This window comes from Sinocyclocheilus grahami, unplaced genomic scaffold, assembly GCF_001515645.1.
Source record: "Sinocyclocheilus grahami isolate Dianchi unplaced genomic scaffold, SAMN03320097.WGS_v1.1 scaffold93.1, whole genome shotgun sequence".
NCBI lineage: Eukaryota > Metazoa > Chordata > Actinopteri > Cypriniformes > Cyprinidae > Sinocyclocheilus > Sinocyclocheilus grahami.
The window spans coordinates 1,325,284-1,348,138 of record NW_015505272.1 but is presented as its reverse complement, the minus strand read 5'-3'; the positions used below and the strand labels follow the sequence as shown (position 1 = coordinate 1,348,138).

Sequence of the window (22,855 nt, the reverse complement as noted above, 5' to 3'; positions counted from 1 at the left end):
TGAGTCAGAACAGCCGGCATTGTAGTCTACTCTCCCAGGATCAGGAAACAGTCCTCCATAAAATGCGCTGCACACATCTGAATATTTGGGTTGAAGTGTTCTGGAACAGTGTTGTAAATACAACTTAACCACTGATTTCTAGTCGTGTCCTCTTTTGGAAGGCCAAACAAAGTAGTTTCGCTTTCACAACGAAACACAGCATCCCGGCGGCGACCTAGAGTGAGCAGAGGCCGGGGGCTTGAGAACGGCGCGGCCGGTGGATTCGACGGAGCGTTCGGCGGGCTTGCGGCAACCACATGTGACGACCCCGGGCTGGACTCCGCGTCCTCCACGGTGAAAACCGATCCGGCGATCCACATTGCAAAGTTGTTGTATTTCCTCAGCAACCAGCACAGATCAGCTCTAGGCATGACAAAGCAGATATCGTCCTCTTTTGGAAGGCCAAACAAAGTAGTTTCGCTTTCACAACGAAACACAGCATCCCGGCGGCGACCTAGAGTGAGCAGAGGCCGGGGGCTTGAGAACGGCGCGGCCGGTGGATTCGACTGAGCGTTCGGCGGGCTTGCGGCAACCACATGTGACGACCCCGGGCTGGACTCCGCGTCCTCCACGGTGAAAACCGATCCGGCGATCCACATTGCAAAGTTGTTGTATTTCCTCAGCAACCAGCACAGATCAGCTCTAGGCATGACAAAGCAGATATCGTCCTCTTTTGGAAGGCCAAACAAAGTAGTTTCGCTTTCACAACGAATCACATAGTGCCTTCACGACATGGCGGCAACAACAATACTACGGCGAGAATAAAAGTTACGCCTTCTTTCTTTGCATGAACATTTGGGCGGCATTATGCAAATCTTCCCACAGAGCGACGTAGACATGTGGGGGCGTGTTAGAATTAAATATTTAAATTAGTAAAGGTTGCCGTTGTCTTCAATGACAGTCATATGTCATTGTATGTAAGTGTTCAGTGAAGCTCTATGACCAGTTGGTTCATTTAGGTTCATCAGATAAAAATAGCAATACTGTAGTAGCTAATTATGAAAAAAAATAAAAAAAAATAAAAAGGCAATCTGGTAAAATTGTGCTTTGGTAAAGATGTAAATTCCAAACTATGGATCATTTGTGCACTGCTTAAAATAGCTGGTGGCTTCCCCTAGTTTGTGTATGAGGTGGTCTGCTGTTTTTGTTTTACTGTTATCTGCTATCTGTAAATGTTTGAGTGATGCAAATCTATGTTGTGGTGGCGAGGAGTTGTTTATCAGGAACGGCAGGAAAAGGTGCTTCAAAAATATAATGGTAGACAGATTTGAATAAACATACATGGCCCATAAACTTTTTTTAGCATGTTCATTGTTATGATCTGTTCTTGTTTTTGATGTTCTCTTTCTTTCAGCCTCATGAGTTTGATGAATGCCGTTTTGACATCAGTGTGAACGACAGCATCTGGTACCTGAGGGCTGAACATCCTTTGCTCCAGCAGCAGTGGATCGATACCGTTGAACTTCACAAGGTGAGTCCGTCAGAAGCAGCAAAGCCTCTAGATAAACTGCCGCTCGGCTCCAGTGTCTTTCTGATAGTGAGGGATCAAGTTTGGGTGGCAGAACCTGAATGGGTCTTTTATTTCTTTTGTTGAGGCTAGAAAGGTGTTGAAGGCACAGTTGAGTGGAATGTGTCCCGCATAGGTTTGGGTACCGAAACCCGGTACCTATGTAACCGGTATGTACTAGAACCGAATCAGAACGCAGATTTCGTTGCCTCATTCCGGTGCCATGCCTGAGCGATCGATTGAAATATTTGTCCTCTGGTTCTCCGAAACGGACATAAGAAGCATCATCATGGCACCGCACGTGAAAAATAATTTCCCGACTGAGAAAATGCTCGTGAACTCTAGTCGGAAATCTCTAATAATACAAATCCAACAAATATTTGTAGTAACATGAGGGTCCATGTTGTTTTCACATTCCGACTTAAGCACAACTCTGGAAATGAGAGCATCCGAGGAGCGCGTGAATGCAGTAATTACACTTGCTCTGATGGCAGCAGGTAGCCTTCCGTTAACTAAGCTAAACATGCTTAAATTAAAATGCCTAAAGCTAAACTTCCTTTGTATTCATTTCTAAACCTGTTGTCCAACAAAAGAGAACATTTATAACCTTTGTACTCCACAACACCAGCCAAATGCTTCCTTCTGTGATCTGATGTGGCTTCTTGTCACAGAATGAGGCAGAAAATATGTTCCATAGGCTACTTAAAAAAAATGCATCGATTAGCAATGGATTATACATATACTTAATTATTATGAAAATACCAGGTGGCTTGAATAAAACGGATAAACTATATTGTCACAGTCAAGTTTTTATTGTCTTTGATTTATCAATCAAAATGTTTATATGTTGTGTTTACTCCCTTAACTTACAGCTATAATAAGTGATGCCTTTGTCCATATAAGGGATTTCTTGATTTTTGCTACTTCTGTGACTAGATATGTGGATTTTCTGTGCGAGGGCGCCCAGTGTGAATGAAACAGACATCATGTGTTTATAGTGCTAATGGCCAATTCATCATTTTTGGGGGATTTTTTTTTTTATTATTATTTTTTTTTTTATAAGTATCAGTTTAGGCACCAGAACCGTTTTAAAAGTATCGATTTGACACCGGTATCGGAAAAAAAAAAAAAAAACGATACCCAACCCTATTCCCGCATGCTTTTTTTCTTGCTATCATTTCCTTTTGCTGTCATTTGAAAGTACAGGGAGCCACTGTGGAATTAGTGGAGAATTCAGACTGAATTTGTGTACTTTTCATAGTATAATTTGATGAAGGGCTTATGTCTCAGTTGTTAAGTATGGTTTTTAGGTATCCAGGTGTGTTATTTTTTTCATAAAGATTGTATTTTCTACACAAGTTATCGTATATATTCCCAAGAAACTCAACTCAACTAAAAAAAAATGTATCCCGGTCTTGTGTAAATTTAAAAAAAAGTTATAACATTTTAATAAAAATGATGTGACATGATGCTCATAATTTGGCCTATCTATTAATTTATTAATTAAAAAAAACAATTAAAAATGAAATTCATACACACAGTGACTTGGATACACCTTGACTTGGCATGTTTTTACTTCTGAATTATAATTAATTTTGATCGGGTTTTTTTTGGTCATATAATAAAAAATGTCAAGGTGATATAATAGTTCTGATATCGTAACCTCATTTAAAAGAACACAATTCTTGAAAAGTTCGACTTGAAACTCCCCAATAATGTAATGTAATGTTTATAAATTAATCATCAGTGATAGACATTTTGATTAAAATACTATTTCCTTTAAAAACTCTTTAAAATATTTTTGAAAATTATGGTCAAAATGTGAACACCCACTTGTATTCACGATCAAAAGTCAATAATTTATGAAATTCTACTTGATATTAACACCATGTGAAATTAAGTCATTTATTTATTTATTTTTCAAAATCAAAAACCAACAAGAATATACTTCCAAGAATTATGAAAATAAACGATGTTTTCTATTCTTTATAATGGACACTAGTCCATGTCATTAACCCTAGTAGAATTTATTCCTGTGTACTGCACCTGCCATGTTGGCATTGTCCTTTGGCCGATGACATAACAGAAACTGCGAAAATAATTGACTTGTTAAACCATTTCTTAATAACTGTTTGACATACTGCTTTTTATCTCCTGTGTAGCAGGGAAGTATGTCCTAAAAAAGTCAGCTCTGCTTTCTGAGTGACATGTTGGCAAAGATCATTTTGCATGAGGAGAAACGAGAGATTTGTTGTGCAAGTGAAGTCTGGCAGTGGTTTGCAGTGACGTATCATATCTTGAGAGCGATTTACAAAGGGAGAGTCCTGAGGAATGTGCTGATCTGAATGGCTCTCACATGTGCGAGTAGAGCTGAACTCAATAAAAGGAGTAGAGCTGTTTCTACACAGCTGGTGTTTGGATCCAGGAAAGGGTGTCTGTGTGTATAGTTGTGTTTTTCTGACAGTGAGTGGGAGTGTTTGGCTGTTTAAGCAGCTATTTCACATACATTTCTTAAAGTATAAGTGTTTTTTTTTTCTTTCTTTTTGTGTGTGTGTGTGTGTTATCTGTAGTCTTTCATTGAACTTGGAGAGACCATGCAAAGCTCTTTGATTCTTTTGAAGGTCATAATGGCATAAACTGAAGCTCTGTGGAATTATGAGGACTCAATAAATGACCAAGTCCTTCAGTAAGTTCATTAATGTGAATTGTGTCGTTTTGGGAACATTGTAATCTAAGAAGACAAATACAGCGGAAATAAGTATTCCATGGTAGTTTTACACTTATGGCCACTTCTGCCATCTGCTGGTGAAGAGTGCTATTGCAGTTTTATCATGTGATTTAAAAAGCTGTTTTATGACTTCAGGGGGGAGCCTTTCTGGTATTTTTAAATGATAGAATCCTTCACCTAAAAATTAAAATGAAAGGAGACATCATTTACTCAAACTCTTTTTCCAAACAAATGTTTTTATTTCTTTGGTTACACAAAAAATAGAGTTGCTTGGCAGACGTACATTTTGCGCTTTTCCGTAGAATAAAAAAGGGTTTGGAGACTGTGGCTGCCAAGCTCCAAAAAACAACAGAAAAACACTATGAAACTATCACAAAGGGGTTCATGTACTATATTCAAAGTCTTTTGAAAGATATCAAACCAAAATGTTGTTATTTGCTTGAGTATCTCTGTCATTGACATTTTCAGACTTGGACACATTGTGCTAGGGAGCATTATTAGTTATTAACAGCTTGAATTGTATTGTTGTTTATCCATATAGCTTTATAGCTAGTAATGGATAACTTGTATGGGCCACTTTTATGGTGCATTCATTTACTATATTTTTGGAGCTTAACTGTCCCAGTCCCTGTTCTCTTTTATTGTATCAAAATGATCTCTGTTTTTCTGGTTCCTGCAACAGAAATGATGATAAAAAATATCTCAAACAAAAATTCATTATGAAATATAATTGTACAATTACTCAAAAACCTCATGTTACCAAGAGTTCTACAGATAATTAGTGTGTCAAAGATTAGAAGTTCTGCATGACTGTTATGCAGTTGCATAATTATACATGTAGTATGCTTGTTCTGTAGCTAGTACCATATACATATGTAACATTTTATAGCAGTATCTATACCCGTCTCTCCACATTCTCTTATATAAACACAAACTGACCCAATGAATCTGTTGTTTCGACCTGCCTCTTGTTTCTGCTGGGTATGGCTTCAAATCTAAAAATGTTATTTGAATCGCCAATCCCTCCAACAGAAGAGCACATAGAGAGGCTGCTGGCGCTAAGGTCAGCGTTGTTTATCGCGACTCTTCGTTTGCTGAGGTGAGCTCTTATGTGTACGCGTGCGCGGGTGATGCAGGCTGGGGTGGATGGGCATTTTCTGCTCGCAGTCATCCAGCTGCATGAATAATGCATGTGTATATTCAGTCATCTGAAGAGGCTGCTTGGAAAGCTCTGCGCTGCAAGAAGACTTCTGAACCAAAATAAAGGGCTTGATTGGATCAGGAACTTGGTTTTGGGTGTTGGTGTGGTTCAAGAATGCATCGGTTCATTTTAAGACGAGCGCTGAGCTGAGGAGTACGGCACAAGACCAAGACAATAGCACACGCCCGGCAGCATCTGATTTAACGCTCTTTCAGACTCCTTAAACACACACGCTCTCACATTCACTTACACACTGCTGGATTAGATTTGCTGTATGATTTATGTTGATCTTAGTTCAGTTAGATGAGTGCAGCTCTGGGAGTTTCAGTGTCTGTATGGTTTGCCATCTCTCTCTCTCTCTCTCTCCTCTCCACATGCTTTGCAGACCCACCCACAATCTGTCTGGCTTTATACTGCCTCAGAAACCCACCTCACATTTCTTCACAACATTTCCAACGCTAATGGCTTTACTGCTGCTTTAAAGCGGAGAACGGAAAGAAACTTGTCTCCTTGTTCGTTCCCGCTCGACCATGTGCTTGTGAAATAGAATTCTGGGAGTGTCCAGCAAGAGAACTGGGAATTCTTGGGAGTATCCAGAGAGAGAATTGGGAATTCTTGGAGTGTCCGGAGAAAGCATTGGGAATTCTTGTGGTGTTTGGAGAAAGTACTGGGAATTCTGGGACGGTCCGGAGAGTGAGCACTTTTGGGAGTGTCTGGAAAGAGCGGTGGGCATGCTGGGGCCGAGCACTCAGGACTGCAGCAGTGCATTGTCCTGCTTTGGCTGCTGGAATGGGCGAATGGTGGGCTTTTGCACATTAGCATTTTAACTCGCATCATTTACTTGTTCACCATCCAGCACTCTTACTCAACCATTCATGTTTTCATCACCACTGACATCTTTGCTGGCGGTTTCAATTACAGTAATTGTTTCCATCATTCACTGATTGGGATGAAGCAGGACTGAAGCAGGGTTTTTTTTTTATTATATGTTTTTTTTATGGATGCTCCATTGGAGTTGCGTTTAACAACCTGCCCAATCTGTCACTGGCTATTAATTAAAGCACTTTATAAAATTAAATCTTCCACGAGCCAAGTGTCAACCGTTTTACAGTGTACTCATGGAAGGACTGAAACGAAGGCATGTTCAGTCAGGTACAGTGTCTTCTGACCAAATTAAAGAGTTACATGTTAGTACTGAATGCACTAAGCGTGACCTTTTACACTACTGTTCAAAGGTTTGGGGTAGGGCTGCACAATTAATCTAATTTCTAATAGCGATTGCAATTACAGATGCCACAATTACATAATCGTTCAAAGTGGCAATTAATCGTTCAAAGTCCGCTTATGTTATCCTGCATGCTTAAAATTAGTTTTTTTTCTTTCTACTGGTTATCTTAAGGGTTTTTCCATTGTTTTAATTTGAGTTTTAGCATAACATTATAATACCATGGATATTTTTTACTTTTTATTTTAAGAAGAAACCAATCCAATATATATATTTGACATTTGAGGCTTAATACTATAGAAAAGCAATACGTTTTTCAGTTAGTGTTTTCAGCTGGTTTATTTTCATATAAAATTATGGCATGCAGTTGCTTCAAACATAATTCAATGTAAATTGTGATAATCGTAATTAATAATCGCAATTACAATTTCAAGGGAATAATCGACCATTATGATTTTTGTCATAATTGTGCAGCCCTAGTTTGGGGTAAAATATATCTATTTTTTTTACTATTTAAGTCTATTATGTTGTCCAAGGCTGCATTTACAGTAAAACAGTATTATTGAGAAATACTATTACAGTTCACAATAACTATTTTCTGTTTTAATATATTTTCAATTATTATATTTATCAATTATTTCTATTTTTTGATGAATAGAAAGTTCAAAAGAACAACATTTATTTTAAATAATATCAGAACTTCAAAATAATATTCAAAACTTTCCTTTTCTGAGAATGATGCACAACTACATGTCGCACACACTTTCATTCTTTAATGTTTATTCCTGGTTATCCACCCCTGACAACACCCCTGCCAGGAAATGCACTTACAGTATCATGATGGTGATGATGAGAGATTGAGATAGAAGAAAGGGAATCTGGGATGTGTTTTGTGTGTTGTATAATAATTTGCAGTTGTCCCTCTCCTTAAGAAACAGCTTACTTCCTGATTTATGCAGCTTCGTTGCTTTGTCAGGTGGTGTGACAGGTGGTGTAAAAACCTTGCAACAGCAGTTGTGTTCCCTTGTGTTCATGCCATGTATCTTATGTCATTCATAGAGGCAGGTGTATTCATGTAGATCATAGATCTAGTAATAACTGGATATCTGTCTGTGGAGATCAAAATTGTTAAATGCATCAAAAATGTCAGTGAAGCCTTTTTAATGTTACAAAAGATTCCTAATTAAAATAAATGCTGGTATTTTGAACTTTCTATTCATCAATGAATCCTGGAAAAAAAAGTAACGTTTTTGACAAATATATTAAGCAGCACAACTGTTTTCAACATTGATAATAGTAAGAAATCCATCTTAAGCACCAAATCAGAATATTTAGAATGATTTCTGAAGGATCATGTGACACTGAAGACTGGAGTAATAATGCTGAAAATTCAGCTTTGCCACCACAGGAATAAAATAAATTTTAAAATATATTAAAATGGAACAAAATTATTTTAAATTGTAATCAAATTTACTCTTAATGACCCTGAACCTTTGATTGGTAGAGTATTTTGTTCCCAATGTCCTCTACTGGGTAGCTAATTTGTAATTCAGTATTAATTGAAATATTAAATGTGACTTTGATCCAGCTTTGGTTTGTAAAAAAAAAATGTTTGTAATTTTTATAACCAACAACCTTGTTATCCATTTCACCTACCAGCCGCTTTATTTCTTTGCAAGACAGTTTTCTCTGTACAGCTTCAACCATGACACCCCACTGCCCAATGGTTCAATTGAATGTTATTTTTGAACAGGTGTGAAGTTACCTAACTGGCTCTTTTTCTTTGTGCTGTGTTTTGAGTGCAGGCTGAGTCAGGCTATGGGTCTGAGAGCAGTTTACGCCGCCATGGCTCCCTACTGTCCCTCACCTCAGCTGCCAGCGGCCTCTCCACCACCTCCGCATCCTCCTTCAAGGTGAGTCTCAGCCTCTGCCCTCAGATCCAAAGCTCCAACACGGCCACATTTTATGTAGCCAAATGTCTCGTCATGGGAGATGACATTTCTGTTTTTATAACAATTGAATGTTCATTTACAAACTGTTGAACAGAAGGGATACAGCCTGCAGGAAAAGCTAGCAGAGATGGAGACCTTCCGGGACATTCTCTGCAGACAGGTGGACACACTGCAGAAGTATTTTGACAACTGCGCAGATATTGACAGTAAAGATGAGCTCCACAGGGACAAAGGTGAGGAAATAGAATTTTGTTACATTACAGTTTATCTGACTGCGGAACCAATTTGGCTTCAGGCAGAAGAAAACTTACCATTCAGAGTCCTTTTTTTTTTTTTTTTTTTAAAGAGTAGTGCTATTTTCTATTGTGAAAATTGTTCCAAAGCCTTAGACTTTCATTCATCTTTGAAACACAAGTAAAGTAGTGCTTGCTTTATTCACAAGTATCAATGAATGAGGTTTGTTCTCGTTTGTCAAGCAAGCACGATTGAGCTCCTGTTAAAGGTCCACTAAAGTGCCTTGAAACGTGCCGCTTTATTCTATGTGTTGACGTAATTTCAGCTGAAACGAGAAGAGGGTGTGGGACATATTGAGCAGCCCCACCCCCTTTTTAAATAGTCAATAGTGTTTTATTTATATTACATCTTGGGCCAGAGCCGTTGAGCTCAGTAAAGCTGCATTTGTCAGCTTTATGACAGCCATAGTCTAATAGATTACCCCTTTAGATTCAATATTGATTAGGGTTGGAGCTAAACTCTACTAAAAACTTACTAAAAGCCGAAAAACTTGAACCATATTTGATGTTGTCTATGTTGTGTGTTGAACACTGTTTGTATGTGAATAAAAGCAGGGATGCATGATATTAGATTTTTGCCGATATCCGATATGCCGATATTTTCCAAATAATTATGGCTGATACTGATATATATTCCCTTTTTTTTTTCTTTGAGAAACAACACCTGTCTCTCCTGTGCAGAAATTATAAACAATTTGATTCGTTTTTAGCGAAAACGTATTTATTAGAACTAATAAACAATATTAAAGTTCTTTTGTTTTTTATGAGAGTACATTGAAATCTTTGAAAAAAACGATAATAAAATCAATCTCTGTTGCTATCTTTTTTACTTTTCAATGCATGAGAGTTTTTATGTACACTTTTTTTTCTTTTTTCTTTTTGCAGCATCTGATGATGAGGAAGATTTTCTAACCTCACGGCCAAATGGAGATTATCTGCTTAACAACAACAACAGCAGCAAAGAGAAATGTGAGATTTTTGAGATCTTTGTTATAAGCACATCCTCTTTGTGCCTAATACAGCAATTGTAGAAATTGATCAAATGCTTGTGATCCATTCTGAATGCAGTTTTATTCTCAAGCAAAGTAGTTTTTTTTTTTATCTTGTATACATAGTACTGAAGATATAGTAACTGATCATCATACATTTTATTTATATAAAAACTTACACAGTATACACCAGGCAATGAGCTGCAAAATACACATGCAGTTAGTGGTAGCATCAATTTGGTGTGTGTAAAGACTAAGTGCTTTTTACTCAAATAATGGTGGAAATATTCCATTGCTTACTTCGTTATCCTTTGCTAATTGATAAGACACTAATACAGATTTAATTAAGCAGCCGAAGTTCCTTCAGAAGTAGAGCTTCAGAAGTTTAAATACTTCTGCTATTTGATGCTCATTTTACTTGATTTCCCTCAGTATTCTCTGTGGACAGCCTCAAAGGTTCCTTAGGCATCGATTTCAAAGGTGAAGCAATCACGTTTAAAGCTACTACAGCAGGAATCCTGTCCACATTGTCCCACTGCATCGATATTTTGGTCAAAAAAGAAGAGAGCTGGCAAAGACGACTTGATAAGGTAGTGTGCAGCTGTAATTTAAAGTATATTTTATCCAGAAAAAACACCCTGTTACACAAAAAGAGAGATTTTGAAGATGGTAAGATTTGTTTTTCGAGAGAAATTGAATTCATGCATTCTTATTTCAAATAAGTTTCAACAAAAATATTAGGCAACATTTATATTCGTATGCAGTGTTGGGCAGTAACGCATTACTTAGTAACTTTTTTAGTAACGGAGTAATTTAACGCGTTATAATTTTCAAAATAGTAATTAGAGTATAGTTACAACCCGTGGTCTCTATACGTTACTGCTGCGTTACATTGCTAACAGAATGCAGTGTTTTATAATCTGGAGATTGTAAAAAGGATGTAGCACATGCAATGTCGAGTCAAGTGCCAGTGGATTAGAGACCTGCTCCCGCGAGACCCGACGCAACCGAGTGCAGAGCGGGACAAGACTTGATAGGCAAGTGCAGAGACTTGCGTGTGTATGTGGGATGCGGGAGAATAAAATGATTCACAGGACTCCCACAAAATAGAAATATGATTTTGAAGATGGTAAGATTTGTTTTTCGAGAGAAATTGAATTCATGCATTCTTATTTCAAATAAGTTTCAACAAAAATATTAGGCAACATTTATATTCGTATGCAGTGTTGGGCAGTAACGCATTACTTAGTAACTTTTTTAGTAACGGAGTAATTTAACGCGTTATAATTTTCAAAATAGTAATTAGAGTATAGTTACAACCCGTGGTCTCTATACGTTACTGCTGCGTTACATTGCTAACAGAATGCAGTGTTTTATAATCTGGAGATTGTAAAAAGGATGTAGCACATGCAATGTCGAGTCAAGTGCCAGTGGATTAGAGACCTGCTCCCGCGAGACCCGACCCAACCGAGTGCAGAGCGGGACAAGACTTGATAGGCGAGTGCAGAGACTTGCGTGTGTACGTGGGATGCGGGATGCGGGAGAATAAAATGATTCACAGGACTCCCACAAAATAGAAATATCTAAACATAAAATATCTAAAACAAATAAATTGTTATTCATCTATTGCACAAAAGCTACATGAACTAATATAAAATATAAACGACTAACAGGTGCAAGCATATGCAGAGTTTCTATTTAGGCTATAACACGTGTTTGCAGCGTTGAGAAATGCAGTGCTGAAATTTGCGTGTTCACGAATCCTCTCATTATAACACACGAATTGTAGACATTATGAACGATTCATTATGCATATATTTATTGTGTTATAAGAGAGATTTGTGAGATTGCGATGAACTGAGATGTCTTTTAGAGATTATAAATGCAGCGCTCTTTGCTGGCATTCTGCCTTGCCAAACCATGCACACAGCAGCCGCTTGCTTTAGTTAAAAATAACACTGTTCTGTGAATGCTGATGCTTTAAAGGAGATACTCTGAAGATTGTTTATGCTGTTGTTTTTTGTAATAGACTAAACCGAGGTCTGTTACTTACACAAAGCTATGGTAAGGATTCAGAGGACTTGAAATATAACACAGGAGTAGTATGGACTTCTTTTATGATGACTTTGTGGAACTTGACCATCTGTGGTTTATTTGTTTACCAGCATCTATGGCTGTTTTCATGGCAAGATCAATGTACTTTAAAAGAAACAGAAATAGTAATAACACAGTAGTAAAGAAAAACAATTGATAACCGAGTTATATCAATAGAATTATACATTACAGAACATGTTTTAAATAAAAAAAGTAATATTATTGCTGATGAAACATTTTTAAAGAAACAGAAATAGTAATAACACAGTAGTAAAGAAAAACAATTGATAACCGAGTTATATCAATAGAATTATACATTACAGAATATTTTTTATGTTTAAAACATTTTTTTTTCATGTTTTAAATAAAAAAAGTAATATTATTGCTGATGAAACATTTTTAAAAACAATTATTAGAGAACCCTCTGAAAACACAGATTAACACAGATCCAACTCCATTTGCCATTGAAAGATTTCCTGGTCACTTATGCTTTGTTATATTGGAAAGAGCAATGTTAACATAAACTACCATTCAAAAGTTTGGGAATGGTAACAAAACGTTTTTATTTATTAATTTTCTTATGCTCACTAAGGCTGCATTTATTTGATAAAAATATAGTAAACAGTAATATTGTGAATATTATTGCAATTTAAAATTACTGTTATATTTTAAAATGTAAATGTATTTCTCTGACAGCAAAGCAGAATTTTCAGCAATCATTACTCCATTCTTCAGTGACACATGATCCTTTAGAAATCATTCTAATACACTGATTTGATGCTCAATAAATATTTCATATGAACAGTGTTGGGCAAGTTACTCTGAAAATGTAATCAAATTACTGATTACTCCTTTTAAAAGTAATCACGTTACTTTTCTGATTACTTTTATTTCAAAAGTAATTAGTTACGTTACTTTTTTCTCCATGAAATTTATGAAATCCCTACGGAAGTTCTAAGCGGCCATGCATTATTATTTTTTTTCCCCGGTAGTTTGGGGACTATCAAACACTTTTGTCATATTGAAACTACTGGGTGCATTTCGATGCAAATAAAGCATTCGGCATCAAGCAGCTCTGAAATATTTTCACAAGCTTAATCTGGGCACTATTTACGTACCCATACACTTCCCAAATAACACCTTAATTACTTGATGAGTCACAAAGACGCATCCATTAAAACAAACGTGCATCTACTGTAGCTTCCGGGAGCCTTGCATTCCTCACATTCAGCGCCACTTTATGTAGGAAAACATCTCCAAAGCCACACATCATTAGCATCTTAGTGTAAAGCTTCTGCTTGCACTTGCTCGACCAGTTTTTCCATCTACAGTCCAGCCCCCGGTATATTATCATGAGCCAGGAAGCAGCTTCTTGAATTCCAGCCGCCACAGAGAATCTGGACGGGTGTGATTTTACAGTGCGTTTACAGTCATTCAATAGGACTTGATGGACCTTTGAGCAGAATAAAGCCTTTTGCAAAGTAACCAGAGTTCCACATTTCTGAGGATTGTGTGTTGTGATGTTAGCAACTGGATTGTAGAGGATGACTACCGTGTACAGTGCTTCAGCGTTGAAGCCGTGGCAGAACTGGGTGTCCGGGTCTCTTCAGAGTGCTAATGAAAATTGGATTCCTCTGTGTACGCACAGCAGCTTCTACTCTGTAGGTTTGACATGCTTTGTTCAGTTCACTGGTTATTTGCTGCTACATTCTGTTTTAAGTGTCAAGTTGAGTCACTTGAAAATGTTTTAGTCATCCATATGTGCGGTGGAAGTGTATGTGTTTGCATTTTCACCGAAACTCTGCCATTGCAGTAGAGTCACGTTACCACCTTTTGACAGATGTTATCACCTGTCATATAAGCCGGGTGTTGTCAGTAATTGTCTCTCGTGACATCTTGCAGAGAGAGAGGCGTTTCGGTGCTTAAAGCTAAACCACACCTGCCAGTTTCAGAACAGATCTTATTTATAATACAAGAACATTATGCACCAATTACTTGTCTACAACACCCAAAGCTGCTCAATTAGCCAACTGAACAACCACTTTTTAGTGAAGGTTTCATGTTGTAGCGGAAGGTTCTGCTTCAGTTGAGTTATTTAAAGAAGGTTTGAGTGATTTGGAGGTTTGCTTTCTGCAAGCTGTTCAAGCTAGTTTTCTCTTCAAGCAAGTCTAGAGAGTGGGTGATAAGGACTCCGCCCTTTGTTAGATGAATGACCTTCCAAAGAGGCAAGACACAATGGTATCTTCAATGGCATTTGTAGTGGGATTGACAATTGAAATGGGTGTGTTTGCTTAAGCATGAAACTGCAAGTGGAGCTGTCAGAGTTCCTGTGTCATGTCATTGGTCTGCTCCATATTCTTTATTTGGATCCTAAACAGGCGTTTCTTGGATTAGTTTGTAAGCAAGCTTTGTTTAGCAGCTAGCAAGTTGCAGAACTCTAAACATCTTCACCAGTCTAAAAGATTTAAAGAAACTAGGCAGCAAATTGGTTTGTTAAAATATTAAGCAGCACAACTGTTTTCAATAAAAAAAAGAGAAATAATAATAAAAAATGCTTTTTTTGCGCATTAAATCAGAATATTAGAATGATTTCTGAAGGATCATGTGACAATGAAGACTGGAGTAATGGCTGCTGAAAGTTCAGCTTTTAAAAATATATTAAAATAGTAATATAATATATAAAAACAGTTATTTAATATTATCTAACTGTATTAGTGTTTTTAATATTTTGTTTAAATAAATGCAGCCTTGGTGAGGATAAAAGAGTTCTTTCAGAAACATTAAAAAAAAAAAGTCTTACAAACCTCAATTTTGAACGCTAATGTATATTTACATGTCTGTTGGGTGATGAAAAACTTTATCCACTACGAAGAGAAAGCAGAATAGATGCTATTATTCTTTCCCAAATACCGGAAACCTTTATAATTTAATAAATAAAGAAATCAAATTAAGAGTGTGGTGGAAAAATATTATTATAAAAATGATTTATTAATTCTATATTGTTATGAGCCATTGAAGATCTTCTTGAGTGCATTGTGATGTATACTGGATATAGTATGAGTAACATTCTTCTATCATTCATAAGGAAATTGAAAGGAGAAGACGTGCTGAAGATGCCTATAAAGCTGCACTGACAGAGCTGAAGAAGAAGCCTCATTATGGAGGGCCAGACTATGAAGTGCGTTCACAGCCTTTAATTCACACTGTCCTTTACATCTTTGGTTCAACACACACCCTCCATTCCAGACTGAGAAATTCTCTCTGTGCAGGAAGGACCAAACAGTCTGATCAATGAAGAGGAGTTCTTCGATGCTGTGGAAGCTGCATTGGATAAGCATGACCAGATCGAAGAGCAAGTAATGATCCAACCATTGTTATTTCAATTATGATATGGATCCGTTATACGTTTGTACAGCCATTCCATTAGTTACAATGGCTACATTTCCATGAAATTGACTGTTTGATTACATCATCATGACTTTTGAAGTGTAAATGTATACAGAAGGATTATGTTTGTGCTTGCAGTTGTGAGGAAAACCAAAGCGGTCAGAGTGGCCTAGCATTAGCAAACATGCTACTGAACTGTGGCACTGTTGCTGCTGTCACTTTTAAGGCCCTCTAAACAAATTTAGCCAAGTACACAGTTTTTTTGGTTCACACATACATTTTTACATTAAAACAGCACATTAAAACTGAATTGTAGTCATTTTAAGTCAGTAGTCATTTAGTTCGTTAGTTTAGTTAAGTCGGATTATTTTTGACCACAATAAAGACCAGAAAGGTCTTTCTAATTCTGTGAGAATAGCGAGGTTCACACCACAGCTATAACAATTACAACCCAGAGGAGCAGCATCTTTATAATTACATTAAGAATGTTTTTTTCCAGTTGAATGATGATAAAAACATTGACAGTCAATCAGAATCCACCTGACTTTAAAGAGCATTTAAAGTGGCAGTAGACATAACTAAACAGAACATAAACGGAACTTTCAACATCTGTTGATTTGGTGCTAAATTAGGTATCATCTAGTTATTGTTATTGTTGTAAAACACACTCTACATTGTTTAAAGTCTGGTTTGATGTTAAAATCAGTGTTATCTACCAATGTGATGATTAACAAATGGCTGTTTTCATCCTTGTTAATAAATCAGCTGACCACTAGTTGGAACCAGAGCTGATAATGAATGTAGACCCCATTGACTTTTGTGGAGAAACAGATGGGCCGCTGTCCACAAATGACTGAAATATAATGCATGCATGCATTATTCATTGGGATCCAACAGTCAATAACTATATCCAAAGTATATTTACAGCTAATTCAATTCCATTTCATGCCTTTGCCCATATATAAAAGTTGTTGTCATGTTTTGCAGTCCCAGGCAGAAAGGAGCAGGGCATCTCGACAGATCTTCCTCCCTCCAGACACCTATTCCTCCATCAGCACTCAGAAATACTTGACTAAGGCAAGTCAAACCACGCTGGCTCACCCACACAAGCGCACACTCCTACACACTCACTTTATCAAAGCACATTTGCTGCTTTGTGACTGATTATGCAATTCTGTCATTGCCTGATGGTGGATCTGCTCGGTGAAGTCTTTGGGGCTTTTACGTTTGCGAAGCTGCCTTTGTTCTTCCAGTCCCTCCTGCTGAAGTGTGATTTGCAGTGGCGGTCTGCTCTGTATTCTCTGGGTGATGATGAGATTTTTATTTTCTCCTCTTTCCCTTGCCCTGTTTCCTCTGGCTCTCCTGTTTCTTGGGTTCAGCCTCACAGTCATACTTCCTCCTTGTCCTCCATTGACCTCATAAGTGCCTCCGATGACGTGCACAGGTTCAGTGCTCAGGTAGAGATATGACACCACACTAGTGCGGATGAACTGCAGGCATATGATTGTTCTGAACTTGAATAAATGTAACTAATAAATTTTTTGCTTGTTTACTTTAGTATATAACACTATACCTCTTGTTTTGTTCACAGGTTGAGGAGATGGTGCAGAGCCACATGACTTATTCTTTACAGGATGTGGGTGGAGATGCTAACTGGCAGCTGGTTGTTGAAGAAGGGGATATGAAGGTGAGATGTAGATATTTTTTTTATTTGACACTTTGGGCTGTTTCTATGGAAGCTGGTTTCCATATCAAAGTAAAAAAATATAAAAAGATAAATGAGGCTTTATATCTTATACCGTATTGTCCCGAATATAAGACAATGTTTTTTTTCTTGGAAATGCATCTGAAAAAACGCGGTCGTCTTATATTCAGGGTCTAGACTTTGACATGTCAATAATACACCCACAACAATAGGTAGAGCCAAATACGCATAGAATGAGTGTGCCATGAAATACGTAATGTAATGCGTGTTGTAAAGATCGCGAGTAAAAACAAAAGAAAAAGAAAACCTTACAGCTGCATGAGTAATGACTGTCACATTAGCCTGATGGGACCAAACTCCCTTTGTGATTTTAAAACGTAAGACAGTACCCAGATTTGAAGACTACTGTAAGATTTCACTTCTACTGTTAATAAGATGTTGGCATGCTACTATTAGATGTATAGCCTAAATGTCCTAATTCAGATGGGCTACCTGTTTTTTTTTTATATAATGGTATATCAAAAAGTGTATTTTTTTTTTTTTTATGTGATTGTTGGTACATTTGACCAGTTTTTACCATACTTTCAAAACAAAAATTTAAATAGGAAAAATATGCAATATGATAATAATTAAAGACAAAATGTGTTTTACTGAGAAAAAACAAGATTTGTTTTTTAAAAAGCCGTTTTCCAAAAGGTACATCTGGAAAAAGGGGGGTCGTCTTATAATCAGGGTCGTCTTATATTCGGGCCAATACGGTAATTAGTTTTTTTCCCCCGTAAGTATATATCTTCGTCTATGTTTATCTATATATATTACCATACAAACATTTGGGATTGGTTAGGTTTTGTTTTTTTAATGAAAACATTTTGAAAAGTCTCTTATGCTCACCAAGGCTGCAGTTTATGTGCTGAAAAATACTGTAAAAACAGTAATATTGTGAATTTTTTAAAATACATTTTGATGGCAAAGCTCAATTTTCAGCAGCCATTACTCCGTCTTCAGTGTCACAAGAGCCTTCAGAAATATTTAGTTACATTATGAATGTCACTTTTTGATCAATTTAATGCATCCTTGCTGAATAAAAATTTAATTATTGTATCTTTTTGTAAAAACAAACTGAACAGTAGTGTGTGGGTGGGTAGTTTCTGGTTCAGTCACAAAACAGAAGAATATACGTAAGATCCTTGACACCAGTCTAAATCTTCCTCATGTTAGAGTTTGGGATATTTGCATTTTTCAGTAAACATAAACTTCAGTAAACAAAAACTCCCTTTTAAACCCTTTATTGTTCTCTTTTCCACTAGAGGTTGCTTTCGTTTGGTCTATTTGCAGTTCTGTCATTATTAATGCTCAGAAATGAATATGTTAGAACAATTGTTTTTGCAGGTGTACAGGAGAGAGGTGGAGGAGAACGGCATCGTTCTGGATCCTCTCAAAGCTACTCATGCTGTCAGAGGGGTCACAGGTCACGAGGTCTGCCACTACTTTTGGGACACAGCTTTTCGGAACGACTGGGAGAGTACGTTCACTTCAGTGCATCATTTTGCCTTTTTGATCTTCTAATCTTACGTTGTGAGAATGAGAATAGGCTCACCTTATTATTTATTTATTTATTTTTTACAGCAACTGTTGAAAGCTTTCAAGTGGTTGAGACACTCTCGGATAAAGCGGTCATCATTCATCAGACACATAAGGTAGAACACTTCTACTATAACACACTCACTATTACATCATGGGTGATCATTAGATTTCAGGGGGGGGGGGGTTTCTCTCTACTCTGTTGCAGAGGGTATGGCCTGCTTCCCAGAGAGATGTGCTTTACGTATCGGTTATCCGTAAAATTCTCTCCACCAATGAGAATGATCCAGACACCTGGCTGGTGTGCAACTTCTCAGTGGATCATGACAGCTATCCAGTGAGTACCAGGACTTCAGAATTATCTTTTGAAAAGTTTCTTCATGCAGGTTGATATCATAGACGCATATTATTCAACATTAGCAGTATACAGTAAGCTGTGCATCAGTAACTGTCTTTTAGTTTTTTTTTCCAAAACCATGTTTTCACCAGCCCTCTGCTAGATGCATTCGTGCCAAAATCAATGTAGCCATGATCTGTCAAACTTTAATCAGCCCACCAGAGGGAGACAAAGAGATCACCAGAGACAACATCCTCTGTAAAATCACATATGTAGCCAATGGTAAGTCTTGGGGGTGTTTGGTCCTCCTAATTGATGTTTGAAACCTCCAAAGCAATTCAAACTAAAGGTCGAGTTGGGGGTTTAAAAGTACATGTAAGGTTTGTTTTTCTGAAAGCAATTTTAATACTTTTATTCAGCAAGGAGGAATTTAATTGATCGAAAATGATAGTAAAGATTTTAATTTTTCGATCTTACACAATGTTTATATTTTTAAATAAATGCTAATTCTTCTGACTTAATATATTTATCAATGAATCCTGAAAAAAATGCATCACGGTTTCCACTAAATGTGTTCAACATTGAAAATAAAAAATATTTCTTGAGCACCAAATCAGTATATTAGAATGATTTTTGAAAAATCATGTGACACTGAAGACTGGAGCAATGACTGTTGAAAATTTAGCTTTGCCATCACAGGAACAGATTACATTTTAAAATGTATTAAAATAGAAAACAGTTCATTTAAATTGTAGTGATATTTCAAAATGTAACATTTTGTAACCGTAATATTACTGTTCAAAAGCATTACATTTTGCCAATCACAAACTTTTAAACCGTAGTATACTTCCTAAAAATATATTATAGCAATATATTTTTATCAATTTTAAACTTTTTTTCAAGGACCACAAAAGTTAGATTAGTTAGTACTTGACCCTAAAAAAAGCCCCCATGTATTCTCGATTATCATGTTGTCCTGAAGAGGTAAACATGGCAACAGTTTGGCACTGGAGCATTTTTTGTTAGCATCAGTCAGTAGGTACAATAACAAAGCATGACTCTCATGATTTTATTATAAAATGTTATATTTTCAGTTTCCTATATATTTTGGGGTCAACTGTGAAAATCATATATCATTTGCACACTGAGTACATCACAGTTTGGATTGCAGTCTTTGTTTATTATATACATGATATAGAATATATCACATTAATGCTGTGTTCATATAATCCTAAAGTAAATCCTGGTGGTTGGGCCCCTGCATCAGTCTTACGAGCCGTAGCCAAGAGAGAATACCCCAAATTCCTCAAACGCTTCACCTCGTATGTTCAAGAGAAGACCAGCGGTGAGGCTATTCTCTTTTGAGCAACACCAGGTAAGTCACACCTTAAAAAAAGCGACCATTTCCACCTATAATTTAAACCGCATTGCACGTTTATTCAAAATCTGCTTTTCTCTTCTTCCAGGTTGTTCAATCTACATTTCCAGTTTGCTTTCCGACCCTAATGAAGAAACGCCTTATACACATCACTCACAACAAAGAGCTGCTCTGCCCAAGTGCTCTTGACACTCTTCAGAAACCTTTTCAAACCGTATCCATACAGACTGAACAACAGCAAAAATGGTACGAAGTCTGTAAAAGCACCTTTGAAAAGTACAAACACACTAGAAAAACCAACACAGCCTGTTCATCTTTAAAAGGCCTTACTTGTTTTTCCCTAAATGAGCTGCGGCTCTGGTTTTGTTAGTGTTTTACATTTTTGTAAATATTTGATCATAGTTTGAGGTCTGACTATGGTCTTGATGAGATATATATTCTGTAAACTTGATGCCTTGATCTAATCCCAGCATTATCTCAGCTGTACGTGAGCTTTTTTCACTGGCCTTGTCCAATAGCCATTTCTCTTAGGAAGACCCTTTCTAGCTCCGATGATCAAGATGACGTCAAACTTCAGTCTTAAGATCTTTTGTACAGTAAGTTAATCTAAATGTTTACGATTATTTACATGTGAAGGCATTACACATATTGATTCTTGTAATTCACAAATGTGGCTTTAGGCAAAGTGTACATTTATTGGGAACTGCTTGTATAAGACAATAATCAAAGTATAGGGTATTTTGGTAGGCCTGTGAAAAGTTGTTAGTGACTTAATAGACCATAATTGCCTTTCTTTTCTTTTCTCTTGTATTTTTATTTAATTTCTTGTTTTTAAGTTTGTTTGTTTGTTTTTGTTTTAATTTTCCAGAAGTTTCCAAAATAATAATTTCTGCAGATAGATGGCACTTTATTGCACACTTGCCTTTTTGGGTCCTGTAACAGTTTAAACAATGTCATTCCACTTCTGGTTCATCACTACCTATTGGGCTTCCATCTACAAAATCTATGTAGAATGACTGCAGTTGTGCCATCTATGCTTATGAAAGAGAGGGAATTTCACCGTTTAATATCACTTTCTGTGGTCTAGTTCACTCTATGGAGGAGGTAATGAATCAAGGACGTTTTTAACTATCACTAGTCTTAAAGGGATAGTTCATCCAAACATGACAATCCTATCATGTAAAATTTTCTCACCCTCATGTTGTTCCAAACCTGAACGACTGACTTTCATTAGTGGAACAAAAAAATTAAATATGTTGAGATGTTTTTCTCGATTCAATGGTAACCAAATTCTGCTGGGTTACCAACATTCTTCGAAATGTTCTTTTGAAAGCATTTCAGGTTTGGAACAACTTGAGTAAATGATTTGTATTTGTGAGTGAACTATCCCTTTGAGGTCATGATTTCTTAGATGAGGCATCATAATATGTTAAATTTGTGTTTTCTGTAACATTGTTTGCACTAAACAATCTGATTTTTTTTTAATCCCACCATAGTCTTTCCATACTAATACTTGAGTTCAGAATGCCTGATTTGAAGTTATACATTTATTGCATCACTTGCCTGCCACAAATTTGCTGCTGCAGTTCTGCTTCAAGCACTTTTATATTTAGTTTAATAGTGTGAAACACTGTTCATGACTGCAAGAACAAGAAACTTTCTGAACTTTGATTTTATTTTGAGATTGATCTACAAATGTTGAATGCTTTTTGGGAAAAAAATGTTTTGTAAATGACTTATTTCTACATGTATCACCAACTTATTAATGAAACCAAATTTTATGAAACAAAAGCTAAACTTTCACGTTTTCTTTTTATGTTTCTGCCTATAGTTTGTTCATCTCACTTAAGGATGATTTTCTGTGTTGTTGAGGCTCATACATCTCACTGTACAGTGCAATACATTTTTCAATATCCTATAAACTCACTGTACTGTGTACAACAGTGTGGGAACATTTCCAATCACACTGAGCGCGGATGACTGACAAACCCATGGGCCGATATGGCATCATGTGCATGAGATAGGGTTACTATTCAAGATAAGCATGAGGGGAGGAGTAACACGGTTAGCGCTCTGAGATTAACGTGTGTGTGTGTGTGTAAAGCCTGTTTCATCCCTGCAGGTCTGTCTGAGGTTAAGCCAATCAGCAGTCAGTGTCCTGGTGAGATGTGATGCAGGGTGAGCTGATTGGCCGGCTCGCACTCTGGTGAGGCAAGAGCCTATAATGACGCTGCCTCGGGAGAACTCGAACATCTCACCACCCTCAGGTCTCAAGCACACAAATAACCTCAAAATCTAACAGCTGTGCTTTTTTTAGTACTTTACTATTTTGAGGAGAACTGGAAATTTTAATGGTTAAATTCCTTGATAGCTATAGTTTATCTATGTGTTGCTTTTAATTCTATGATTCATTTGGTGCCTTTTTTGTTTTTTTGGGCT

General features: G+C 36.8%; 1 protein-coding gene across 3 annotated transcripts in view; it reads left to right on the top strand.

Annotated features, from left to right (window-relative positions):
- LOC107587519 (collagen type IV alpha-3-binding protein) overlaps window positions 1-22,499 on the top strand; it is a 27,593-nt gene extending 5,094 nt beyond the window's left edge. The window contains exons 3-18 of one of the 3 annotated variants that reach the window (XM_016275336.1): window positions 1,394-1,510; window positions 8,506-8,613; window positions 8,747-8,885; window positions 9,831-9,914; window positions 10,367-10,524; window positions 15,114-15,206; window positions 15,298-15,384; window positions 16,403-16,492; window positions 16,795-16,872; window positions 17,007-17,102; window positions 18,510-18,642; window positions 18,747-18,817; window positions 18,910-19,038; window positions 19,191-19,320; window positions 20,276-20,413; window positions 20,505-22,498. In XM_016275336.1, the coding sequence (XP_016130822.1) occupies window positions 1,394-1,510; window positions 8,506-8,613; window positions 8,747-8,885; window positions 9,831-9,914; window positions 10,367-10,524; window positions 15,114-15,206; window positions 15,298-15,384; window positions 16,403-16,492; window positions 16,795-16,872; window positions 17,007-17,102; window positions 18,510-18,642; window positions 18,747-18,817; window positions 18,910-19,038; window positions 19,191-19,320; window positions 20,276-20,403 (1,641 nt within the window). In that variant the 3' untranslated portion in view covers window positions 20,404-20,413; window positions 20,505-22,498. Of the gene's footprint in view, window positions 1-1,393; window positions 1,511-8,505; window positions 8,614-8,746; window positions 8,886-9,830; window positions 9,915-10,366; window positions 10,525-15,113; window positions 15,207-15,297; window positions 15,385-16,402; window positions 16,493-16,794; window positions 16,873-17,006; window positions 17,103-18,509; window positions 18,643-18,746; window positions 18,818-18,909; window positions 19,039-19,160; window positions 19,321-20,275; window positions 20,414-20,504 lie in introns of all 3 variants that reach the window. The other 2 variants (XM_016275337.1, XM_016275338.1) reach the window with 2 other exon arrangements.
- Window positions 22,500-22,855: the final 356 nt, after the last annotated feature.